Below are 13,126 nucleotides of genomic sequence, written 5' to 3' on the forward strand. Positions count from 1 at the left end.
CAAGGAATTATTTTAATGATGCAAATAATAATTCCTATGTCAATGGGACACTTTTTTACTTGTCAGTTTGTAGAATTTCCTTATAAATATGTTACCACCCAGTCCATTTTTGTATATCATAAGATTTAAGTACAATGGATAAAACATTGATGTGAGTGGAAGGGGATGCACAGATTTTAGATAGACTGTATAAGCTTTTACTACCCTGGTTCATAGATCATCACACCAGAGCCTTAGTTACTTTTTATTACAGAATGATTCAGTGATGTCAGTCATTGCTTAATTAGAGGACATCTAGAGTTTTTCAGCTAGAGCATGATAAAAATTATACAAATTTTGGAGTCAGATAGCTCTTGGCTTGAATCCCAAAGTGTAGGCTTACTAGTTAGTTATGTGACCCAAATAAGCAATTTTTCCTCACCGAGTCTCTGATTTTTCATCTATTTTAAGAAATATTTATTGATTTTAGAGAGAGAGGAAGGGAAGAAGAGAGAGAGGGAGAAGCATTGATTTGTTGTTCCACTTATTTATGCATTCATTGGTTGATTCTTGTATGTGCCCTGACTGGGAATCGAATCCACAACCTTGGTGTATTGCGACGATGTTCTAACCAACTGAACTACCTGGCCAGGGCTGGTTTTTCATCTTTAAAATAGAGATAACCACCACTCCTAAACTGCCATTTGTATGGAATGTATCTAGTATAATGTTTGGCACATAAGAGGCATTTATTAAGTGGTAGCTATTATTTTTATTACCACATATTTGATAATAAAATGTTCATCTTTTTAATAAAAGAAGTGTTGCTTCTTAAAAGCTTGAGCAGTTTTTAGTGGATAATTTGACTTGTTTTTACTAACTGTGAAATTGATCAATTGATTGATTGATTTACAGAGATCAGAGAGCTGGGAAAATCAATGAAAGACTTGTGATCACCTCAGAAGTTATTGAAAATATCCAATCTGTTAAGGCACACTGCTGGGAGGAAGCAATGGAAAAAATGATTGAAAATCTAAGACAGTAAGTCATTTAGATAGTTTTAATGTCATTAGTCAGTTAATGTTTAACATTTCAAAAATGAGTCACAGTGGATTTCCAGCTCATATTTGAAGTTTTTGACAATCAAACACTTATATTGAGTTATCTCAATATTCACATTTGCATACAATCATTTTCATGGACTGTATTTTTACAGTTTGTCTAGTGTGTTATTTTTCATTAGAAATGTATTTTTATACTGTATGAAAGAATCTTCTATATATGTTTATAGCTGTCTAATATACTTATTTGACTAAAATAATGGTCTCAATGCTAAAGGTTGATTGAAACTTTAAATAGAACTGCTAGAGAGGTAAGTATACAATTCTGAACCAAATAAATGATTGTCTATTATATATATACTAAATATATGCATTATGGCTCATGAATAATGAAAAGAAAACTTCATTTGGTTAAAATATATTTGTTCTTCCTACATGGTAATATCTATAAATTCTAATTCTATAAACTCTTTACTTGAGATTTCAGTTCAGGTAATGAAAATCACCTTCTGAGGTAGAATCAGTACTTGGCACTTATCTCTCATCTTGTTTCACCTCTGATAACCTTTTTTTCACTGATTAGTAAATATTATATCCAGCAAAAAAATACAGTGCAGACTAAGATGAGATTACTGAGATAATTTTGGATAAAATGTAAATTAGGGTAGTCATGAGACCATTTGTCTTTAGTCAAGTTCCATTTTCTGCAAAGTGCATTCAAAAAAGATTCTAGGACACTCAATGGGGATAGATATACTGTTAGAGGGCAAGTATTTTAGGATGGATATCACAGGACAGTTTCACAGGGGAAAATGAACTAAAAAGAAGAGCACCCTTTTGGATAATGTGACTATGTGTTATTAGGAATACAGGCTGCTGATTCCAGTAGATGGTAATGGTAACTGAGCCGCAGGTGTGTGATTGGAACAACAAAAGGAATGCTAAAATGTTAAGTCCTTTGCCATGTAAATAGAAAGAGTAAAAGGATATTTATTTCCCAAACATTATTGCTCACCTGTTTTTATTATGCCTTTCAAGACAAATCCAGGAAAGGAATTTTATTTTCTTTCCAGAAACATCCTTAAAGATCTCAGGGACTTGTTTTATTAAAGTTGTTTTTCTCATTAGCAAGTGTTTTCCATCACACTTGTCCCCTTGGTCACTCATAAGGCTATAAACACAGACATAGCAAGAGTGATGAAGAGTTTTCTCAGGCCTTACGGTGAACTCGTGGTCAGGTCATTCTGCTTGCTGACTTTTCTTGACTTTTTTTTCTCTGTTCCTCAGAAAGAAGAAATTCATTCTTCCTACTCTGTATTTCTGTTTGAACAATTCTAATAGCATATGTTTGGTTATGTAACTTGTATAACCCAGTTCCTTAACCTGGCATGAAATTGTTACCTGAAAAGGCCGTAAAGTGCTGACGTAAATATGGGAAAGCAAAAATTACTTCTATTCAAAAGAGCAAATACAAAGTTCTGGAAGAGATTGGAGGGATGCACTTCAAAGGGTGGTTACCTTGGCTTGGGCCACTGTTAAACTTGGCAAAAGGCTATGTAAAGGTCCCTGATTATTGTTCCTTGGTAATAAAGTCATTTACAATTTTTTATAAGAAACTGATAAAATACTTTTATGACTTATAAAATGTTAGTGACTTTACTATGGAGCGTACTGCTTTCTTGGTGGTTTTTATAAATATTCTTGAACCCATTAAGCTTTCCCTGTAGTATCACTTCTTCATTTCCCTCAATAGTCTCTAGTACATTTCAACAAAAATTCTGACAGATTTATTAACTTTTTTTGTAAATAGTGTTTTCTAGCATTTATTAATATCAGTGTAGCCAATATTTTTTTTCTGATGAAGATTGAAGACAACTCAGTAAGGTTCAAATGCCAGGTCCTCTGCTGTAATGTCATTTATCTTGACAACAATTTCACAAGGATGATGTTATGTTTTCCTTCTGAGGGAAAAACAACTTGCTTAAGATGGTATAGCTATACCTGATACAACCGGCAATCAAACTATAGTGATGTTCCAAAATCATAATCTGTCTTCAATGCTAAATAATTAATACAAGTAAGCATTAGACAGTAAATCACAGTTGAGGATGGGCACACTGAACTCCATTTTCTTCATCAGAGTGCTCAATGTTACATTTTTTAAAACTTAAAAGATTTCCTCTGAATTCTATCTATTAAGAATGGGAACCTTTATGAGTTATACAAGTGTGTGGAAGTAGCACTCAAATGCCAGGCACACCTATTGCTCCTTCCCATCAGGACCCTAAACTTATCCATGTCACCACTGATCTTTCCTTTACAAGAGCTGAATAGAAGAATCATAGTGATTCAAGTTTTTAGGGTCCAGGAAGAATGAGACAGAGGTTGAAGGCAGCATTGTGTTCTGTTCTCACCAGCTTCTGCACTCCCTGTTTTCTGCCTTTTGGAGCATTTAAACTTATCATCTGTGTTAAAAAGAAAACGGTTCTCATTTGAAATATGGACTAAAAGATTGGAAGTATAACATAATTGCAAATAATTACATTAAAATGAGAAAGACAAGGAGAATTCAGTATCTCACTTGTAGTTTTTCAAGAACCACACCCCACAGAATCATTTGGGTTCTTTATTTTCTTTTTCTTTTTTCTTGAAGCCTACTGCAAACTCAGTATCTCTGAGAGCTGGGCCAGAGACTCTGCATTTTAAAAAATTTCTTGGGTGATCTTTACTTATGCTAACATTTGAGAATCAATTCTCTGTAGCTTGTATATTATTTTCAGTGTTCCCCAAAACCAAGGTGGAATTTCTAAAGTGCTAAGAAGCTCTTAGGAAATCACAGTATAGCCTTTTTAAAAATATAAATCTTGCAGAATTGTCCTCATTTCCACACTTAATTGCTTAACATGCCAACCAACAAACAAAATATTATCAAAGTCTGACTAATCTTAATAATTAATAATGAAGTGATAAAGCTATATAAATAATGTAATAATAATTTAGCTTATTAATTATAGTTTAAAATAGTATTCACAGGTATTATGGGTAAGACAGTGATACATTCATTTCTATTCTTCTTTCAGATAAGGTAACTGAGGCCCAGAGAGGTTAAGTAACTTGCCCAAGGTCACAAAGCCTTGAGAGTCTATGTTCAGGTTTTACATTCCAAGATGCCTCATGTTTAAAAAGTAAATAAGCATCCCAAATCTTTTTCTTTTTATAGAACAGAACTGAAACTGACCCAGAAGGCAGCCTATGTGCGATACTTGAATAGCTCAGCCTTCTTCTCCTCAGGGTTCTTTGTAGTGATGTTTTCTGTGCTTCCCTATGCATTGAACAAAGGGATCATCCTTCGAAAAATATTCACAACCATCTCATTCTGCATCGTTTTGCGCATGGCAGTTACTCGGCAATTTCCCTGGGCTGTACAAACATGGTATGACTCTATTGGAGCAATAAACAAAATACAGGTAATGTACCATAAGTGGGCATTGTATACAATGATTTTAGAACAATTTAGAGCTTTGCTAGTAGGTAAACTGTTTAGAGATAAATTCTTGATCTTGGGCCTGTTTGATGCTCAGGAACTCCTCTCTTGACATCTATATGTGGTCTCTCCAGTCCTAGTAATGAAAGCCTCATGAAATAAAATGAAAGCCTGTGAGATTGTCCTAAGTCAAAGAAATTGAAGAAAATATTGTTTCTGTATTGTGGACAATTTTCTTCAACTAATCAATCAATAGATCAGTTCTAATGAACTTGGAAAATGTACACAAAGATGGTGGTAGATTCACCAGGAAGTTAAAAACTTTCTAGCTAACACTAGGAATATTCACCTTAAATTTTTCCAAGTATTTTCCTAGACAGTATGATGGACAAGAATGGTATTTTATGTCACATTAATCCCCTTAAAATACCAGCAATGCTGAGGTAGCTGCTAAGTCTGCAGAGAAGTTCTAAAGTCCTCAAGTGATGAGACTCAGTTTATACAAAGCTAATTGAATCACTACTATTAACTTGTATATGCTTATAACTTGTTTTAATCCTCACGTGAAGACATGCTTATTAGTTTTAGAGACAGGGGAAGGATGGGAGAGCAAGAGGAGGGAAACACCTATCTGAGAGAAAAACATTCATCTATTGCCTTGAGTATGCACCCTGGCTGGGGCCCAAACCTGCACCTAGGGTTGTGCCCTGACCAGGAATCAAACAATGACCTTTGGTTTATGGAATGATGCTCCAACTGAGCCACACTAGCCAAGGCAGTGCTTATAATTTTTATACTAATATGTAGATCAGAGCGTTTTGTTATACTTTTAAAATACTATTTTTTAAAATTCTCACCCAATGATAAGTTTTATTGATTTTAGAGAGAGAGGAAGGGAGAGAGAGAAACATTGATGTGAGAGAGAAATATTGATGGGTTGCCTCCTGTATGCACCCTGGCTGGAGCTCAAACCACAATCCAGGCATGTGCCCTGACTGGGGATCGAACCTGCAGCCTCTTGGTGCATGGGCCAGCATTCCATTCAACTGCGCCACCTGGCCAGGGGTTAAAATACTATTTGAGTATTTAACCCAGAAAATAAATCACTGTGGTTCTGTCATTATATAATCTAGGCCATAGTTTGCAGATGGTGGCCAGTGGACCTAATTTTGGCCTCAAACCTGTTTTATTTCACCTTTACATTAAAAAAAATTTTAATTAGCTGCCAGCATTTAAAAATTGGGAAATGTCACATATGCAATAAATTATATGTTCAACCTTTTTTGAAGGATTACAATATATAGTAAACATGGTCCTCTTCCCTTACAAGCTGTTACAGCTCCTCCATTAGAGAGGGCCTACCCTCTCCCATTTATCATAATCTTAATTTTATCATTTTAAAAATATAAAGGGGGATCCAAAAATCCTTGGAATTTATTTATAAAAGATTGTGTATTTATTCTTACATGTTTAAACTTCAGTCATCTTCAAAGTACTCTCCATCTGATGCAATACACCTATTGAGATATTTTTTCCACTGCTCAAAACAGTTTTTGAATTAATCGAATTTGATGCCTTTTAGTGCTTCTGTTGTCTTTCATTTCACCTCTTCAACATCGGCAAAATACTTCCCTCTGAGGACTTTTTTAATCTGGGGAAACAAAAAAACATCATTTGGAGTGAGATGGGGTGAATAGGGAGAGTGGGGCATGGGGTCATGCCATTTTTTGCTAAAAGACTGCTGGACACTCAGTACCATGTAAGCAGATGTGCTCATAAATCAACCATCATGAAATTGGCAAATGTGGTGAGCCTTCAGAGAAAATTAACTGAAGCCGAATGCAGCCTCTCACAACAATGCCAGCTGATACACTGATACGTATGGATTCCTAGAATACTCACCTAGCAAGGGGAGCCTGTACTACAAGGGGACTATCCTCCAGAAGATAATTCCAGGGTTTTTTGGGTCCCCCTCATTTTATGTGAGTTTGAGATCTGCAATTTGGACAAATTGATGAGTGTAGCTCAAAACCATAGAAGGTCATGGACGATCTTATCCCATCACAGCTGTGTGTGTGTGTGTATGTGTGTGTGTGTGTGTGTGTGTGTGTGTGAGAGAGAGAGAGAGAGAGAGAACAGACATGCAGATCAGAAATGAGAAAATGAGAGTGTCATAGAGACAGAGAGAGTGACTGAACAGGAATGCAGAGATAGAGAAACATCTTGAAAACACATTAGAGAAAAAGAGAGAAACCAAAATAGAGGTAGCAAGAGAGAAAAGAGTAGAGAAGAAAGAGGAAAAGTGAGGCAAGGACCAGGTTTTTCTTATTACCTCCTGTGAGAAAAGCTTCAGGATGCATGGACTTAATTCTTCTTTGTGCTCCCATCTTCCCTCAGAGCACTGTGAATTGGAGTTTCTAATGGAACTTTTAGAATCAGGGTTTGATACCTTAAAATTAGCTATATCAGATCTGCACACCTTCACTTAACCCAGAGGAGTGATGCTAATGATGTCTCTAATAAAGGCGGAGGGTGTGCTATAAAGATAAAGATACTAGTTTTGTCTCTGTCCTAACTGAGACAAATTGCTGCCTAATGCAGAGGTGCTTTATAAATTCTTCACTAAGGTTAACATGTATAGTATGAGGAAGTATGTTAAAATTTAATGTGTAAACCAAATTTATGTAATATCACAGGTCGAAAGGGTGCATTTCTATTATGATGACTCCTAGTGCTTGGCAAATTTACTTTAGAAATTATTTTTAATTGTTTTATTAAGAAATAATTTCTACCATAATTCATAAAGTCTAAATACAAGATATAGTACCATTACAGTATGAAATATATGTAATAATGTATTAGTGCTTGCTTTTCTGGTTCTCCATTATGTTTTTGCTCTCTTTTGATAAACAGGATTTCTTACAAAAGCAAGAGTATAAGACGTTGGAATATAATTTAACAACTACAGAAGTAGTGATGGAGAATGTAACAGCCTTCTGGGATGAGGTCAGAATTTTTTAAAAAAATTGTTTGTTCTGTATATTCTTTGGTGAATCTGGTTTTCATACTAATGGAAATGAGAATGATGTTGGAATTGGTAGAGCTGGAATGTTAACCAATCTACCTATTTTATAGATTAAGAAGTAAAGGCCCAGGAATATTAAATATAGTATAGAAGCCTCTTCATTTGTTTTCTAAATCATATAACTCAGCTCACATAACATGTTAGGAAGTAATACCAAGCTCATTGGTTTTGAATCCAGGTAGAGCTGAATTTGAATCCCAGTCCTGCTGATTACTCTCTATGTAATCTAGATTGAGTTATTGAACTTTGGGGAGCCTCTGGTTCTCCATCTGTAAAATGAGTATATTAATATTTACCTTGCAAATTTGTGTAAAGTGTTCAGTGCACATAATAGTTCCTCAATAAATGCTACCATACCTAATCTCAAGTTTTAGTCCAAGTGCTTTACATATACCAGTTAACATAAAGATATATGAGAGGCCTATCAATGTATGGTTTTCTGTGATTTTACTTATTTTCATTCACTATTAAAAATATTCATATTTCTCAAAGTCAGAAATATATTATCAATAATTTTTAGCCTCTTAAGAAGTAATATGTGATCATTGAGAAATCCTGTTGTGTTCCTCTTTCCTTCTCACTGATATCTGCTGAGTAAAGGCAGGAGTTATGAAACCAATGCCCTATTTCTCCATATTACACAATATATTAAACTTGTTTTATTTATATAAGTAACTTGATCACCAGGTCTTCACTTTACTTCAAGTATTAAGATAAATGTAAGAGAATAATTTTTTACCTGAATAGCAAAATTGTTTGTGGAAAAGTGTGTAGATCAGATTGATTTCACTTTTTTTATTTTAGGTATGAAGAAAAAATAAATTTGATGTTTTCACAACTATTTTCAGACAATTATTTTCCTATTCTGGTGGAAAAGTCCTCCTTATCACTCTCCTTCTGTTTAGTGATATAGATACTATGCTTAAGCCCCATATGTGCCAGGCACTAAAAGAAGCACTTCATATATGTTGTCTCATTTAATTCTCATAACATTTCTATGACCTAAGAAGTGATATTAATATTTCCATTTCACTGACAAGGAAAGGGAAGCTTATAAATGTTAGGGGACCTATCTCAGCTCACGCCTGGCAAGAGCTGAGGCCAGATTTTGGACACAAAAACCACAATCTACAGTCCTTCCACTGAGCCATTGACGGTTGACTCCTGTCTGTCTGTATCTCCACCTTTCAGTTTTTTGACTGTCACCTAGCAAAATCCAGACACTCCCTGATGGTATTTACTAAGGATAATGGTGCTTGTTAAAACTCTGCTTTCATGTGTGAGACTTCAACATTCACATGAGCCGTCCTTCTGATACTATCCTTAGAACTTAAATTTTACAGTGACTTCTTCGGAAGCTTCCTCTCATAGTCATATCCTGAGCTTTGTGAGCACTTTGGCAGTTGTATCACACTTTGAAATCTCTTTTTCAGTCTAGAATTTCCTAACGCTTCCACTCACTCAGTCTCTTAATCCCATCTTTACTGCCATGCAATTTCATCAAGATTTCTAGTCTCTAATTCTGTCTTTTGAACTCCTCCTGGTTTAACCTCTGCTTATTCCAAGACCAACCATTTCAGTTCTTCTTCCAGCAGCACTCTCAATTACCCTTCCTGTGTGATGAAGCCTTTTTTTAAAAACATTCACTTCATCAGCTTTGGTGAAGAAGATGCTATCTGGAAAAATCATATATTCTAGTCAATTTTCTACTTTATAACAATTAATGTCTCAGTCTCAGCTGGGTCTATAAACCTTCTTGAGAAATCTTTTTGTCTCTGGTTAATTTTACTTACCATTTCCCTAAAAGATATCCCTGATTTTTATTACTTTCCTGAACCATCCCACCATCTCTCCTAAAATCTGCTTATGCCCATCACATAGCCTTGCCTTCTACAATACATAGAGAAAATATAAGGCATCATCGTGTATGAATGCTTCCAACTTCCCTTTCACCCTTGGAATTTCGCCCTTTGTTCTTCTTGTCTGAAGAAAGATGTAGGCTTCCTTGTTCCATCTTCTCAGAACACAGGCCAGTGATTATTCTCTCTCTTCAAGCTCCCACATCTCTTTTCAAATTACACCTTCTCATATTTAAATATTTTCAAGCCAAAATATTTTTCTGACTTTTTCCCACCCAGTCTCATTCTCTAAGATTTATCAGTTACCTCCCCTTTGCTCTCAAGCTTGTTCTTACTTCTCATATTTCATGGATGTCTCCACACTGTAGTCTGGATTCTGCCCTCATTAATTTATTAGAACTGTTCTTTTCTCTTTGAATTCATCCCTAAACTTTAGTGAACCACTCTTTCCACATTATTTTATCCTCAAACCATGAATTCTAGTCTTCTCTGCCGGCCATTTCAATAGTGATGGGCCACTGGGTTTCTACCTGTCTCCTTCTAGCGTTTCATGCTTTCTGTGGGTGACCTCACCCAGGCCCAGTTGATGACAAGATGCTAATTACCCTTTGGAAATTCCACTTTCAAAATTTATAGTAGAAAAAAAACCATGTGCTCCACATTTATAGCAAAGTACATATATATAGTTTATCCATATTCTTGGATACTATCCTGCAACTAAAACATATTTAAAAGACTTTAATGGTATATGAAAATATTTATCATTTACTGTAAGTCAGATAAGCAGTTCATAAACTTTACATATAATTTTTATTAATGTATAAATTAAATGTAAAAATTATATATATGATTTTATATATTATATACATTTATATTATACGTAAGAGTAGAGGGATATCAGTTGAAATGTTAAAGATGGTTTTCTCAGTGGTAGTGCTATAGGTAATTTTTTTTCTTCTTTTCTGCTTTTCTGTGTTTCTCAAATTTTCTGAAATTAGTATCGTACTTCTGTAATCAGCAATCAATGTTATTATCAACAATAACCTGCCATTGGTCCTTTTATCATAATGGATAAAAGTTCTCCTAAGCATGGCACACACAATCTTCTTAATAGCTTGTACTGCCCTCCATAACATGCACAACATTTGTTATCTTGCCATGTATATCATTCCTGAGACATAGTTTGTTCTTTTAAGCCTAAATTATTGTGCACGCAGATCCGTCTTCCTAGAACACATATACTATTCCTTGTCTTGTGAGATCCCACTTATATTCTTTATAGCCTAGTGTGTATATCCTTTACTTGGTCAAGTTCCAGGCTGAGTCAGTTGCTCTCTTTACTGTACTCCCATAGGTCTTGGTATGATTTTCAGTTGTAACACTAAGCATATTGTAATATGAATATTTATTCATATGTTATTTTCCCATGTGGGATTCTTGAAGCCATCTTTAATACAGAGATGGGGTTCACTAAGTTTAATGTATTTGATAATTAAATGAATAGTGAAATAACAAATGTCTTTTTCTTATTTTTAAACACTTTTAATTGCCTACTTAAAATTTTTTTTATTCTATTATTTTTAAAGAGAGGGAAAAGGATGGAAAAAGAGAGGGAGAAAAACATCAATGTGTAAGGGAAAAATCAATTGATTGCCTCTCACATGTGCCTAACCGGGGACTGGGCCTACAATGCAAGCAGTGTGCCCGGAATTGAACAGCAGCCCTTTACTCTGTGGGGAGATGCCCAAGCAACTGAGCCACACTGGTCAGGGCTAATTGCCTACTTCTTAAAAGCTCTACTTTTATTATCTGTATCATAAGAACTCAAATCAGCGGTCTTCAATTAATTAATTAGTTAATTAATTGATTTATGGAGAGGGAAAGGGAGAGAGAAAGAGAGGGAGAGAACATCAGTGTGAGAGAGAAACATGGATCTATTGCCTTTCATATGTGCCCCAACCAGGGACCAACTCCGCAACCCAGTCATGTGTCTTGACCAAGAACTGAACTGGCGAACTTTTACTATGCAGTATGATGCCCAACCAACTGAGCCACATTGGTCAGGGCAGCGGTCTGTATTCCTCTGACACATTTTTAAGATGACTTATAAATTTTTCAACATAAGTAGTGGCAAAAGATGTAATTCTGGTTTATTGTATGTATGTTAAGTGGATATTTGTCAAAACTTGGGAGCTGAACTTTCAGTGTATTCAATTTATAGAAGATAAATGAATTTATGAAGTCAATTCTCATTGTCAAGCCAATCAGCCCCCTTATCTTGCTTTGTGCCACAGCATGGAGCAACCTGGAGACTACTATGCCAAGTGAAATAAGCTAGTCAGTGAAAGACAAATACCATGTAATCTCACTTATACGTGGAATCTAATGAACAAAATAAACTGACAAACAAAATTAAAATATAGGCATGGATACATGAAACAGAGTGAGAATTGTCAGAAGGGAAGGGAGAGGGAGGACTGGGTGAAAGAAGGGAAGGAATTAACCAAAGAACATACACGCATGACCCATAGACACAGACAACTGTGAGGTGGTGGCTAGAGGGAAGGAGAGTTGGGCTGGGTGAAGGTGGGCAAATGGGACATCCGTAATAGCATCAACAATAAAAATAAAGTAAAAAAATAAAAAGCATAATATTATAATAAAATGCAGATGGTTTATATATTAATTAATTAAATTATTGAAAATTAAGCAATCAACTAAGTACTTAATTGAAATGCATTATCCTTCAACTCATTTCTAACATCTATTCTAAGCTAGGTAAGACATGACTGCTTTCTTGGGTAAATGGGATTTGTTAAGTCATCTGACAGTGTTGTCACATTTATGTTTAGTAATAACTACTTAAAGAAATAATTTGAGCTTTTCAGAGGAAAGTACTACCAACATGACAGAATAGAAGTCAGATTTGGGTTATAATTCAACTCTGGCTTATTAGTTATGTGACTTTAGGTTTCTCTGAATCACAGTCTACAGCTTTGAAAAAAGGAAATATCAAATCTTACCTCATATATTATTATTATGCTGAAGATTAAATTATAATGTTTATGTATCCAGCCTATAGGAAAAGGTGTACATATAAATATTTATATTTATATAGACAGGTCTTTTTAACTTGATGGTCAGTAACAATTAAGAAATTAAAACTATCTTTCGATTAAATATTGTAATTTTCAAATATTTTAGATCATGTGCTCTAGGAATCATGGGTTGTATAATTATATGCTGTAATGTATGGATCATGGTCCATGTGCTTTTGAAACTCATCATATGTAAGATAAATAACTATTGAAAATATCTGGAAGGCCTACTTTTTTATTTTCTATGTTTTCCTACAGGGATTTGGGGAATTATTTGAGAATTCAAAACAAAACAATAATAATAGAAACATTTCCAATGGTGATAACAGCCTGTTCTTCAATAACTTCTCTCTTCTTGGTACTCCTGTCCTGAAAGATATCAATTTCAAGATAGAAAGAGGACAGTTGTTGGCGATTGCTGGATCTACTGGAGCAGGCAAGGTAGTCTCTTTTATTCCTTATCATTAAGATCTTAATTTGGCATGCCCCTCTTTTTTCTTTTTTTAGTTTGTAGTATAAAAAAGTATTTTGGAGAAATTCCTACATTGGTATTAGAAGAA

The 13,126-nt window shown here is 34.8% G+C and overlaps 1 protein-coding gene across 1 annotated transcript in view; it reads left to right on the forward strand.

The window, feature by feature from the left end:
- The window catches only part of CFTR (CF transmembrane conductance regulator), a 265,793-nt gene that overhangs the window by 77,956 nt on the left and 174,711 nt on the right, over nucleotides 1-13,126 (forward strand). Inside the window, exons 7-10 of the mRNA XM_090287405.1 lie at nucleotides 895-1,020; nucleotides 4,261-4,507; nucleotides 7,438-7,530; nucleotides 12,825-13,007. Of these exons, the coding sequence (XP_090143531.1) occupies nucleotides 895-1,020; nucleotides 4,261-4,507; nucleotides 7,438-7,530; nucleotides 12,825-13,007 (649 nt within the window). The remainder of the gene's footprint in view (nucleotides 1-894; nucleotides 1,021-4,260; nucleotides 4,508-7,437; nucleotides 7,531-12,824; nucleotides 13,008-13,126) is intronic.

This window comes from Furipterus horrens, unplaced genomic scaffold (genome assembly GCF_987537825.1).
Source record: "Furipterus horrens unplaced genomic scaffold, mFurHor1.1.pri manual_scaffold_9, whole genome shotgun sequence".
Classification (NCBI taxonomy): domain Eukaryota; kingdom Metazoa; phylum Chordata; class Mammalia; order Chiroptera; family Furipteridae; genus Furipterus; species Furipterus horrens.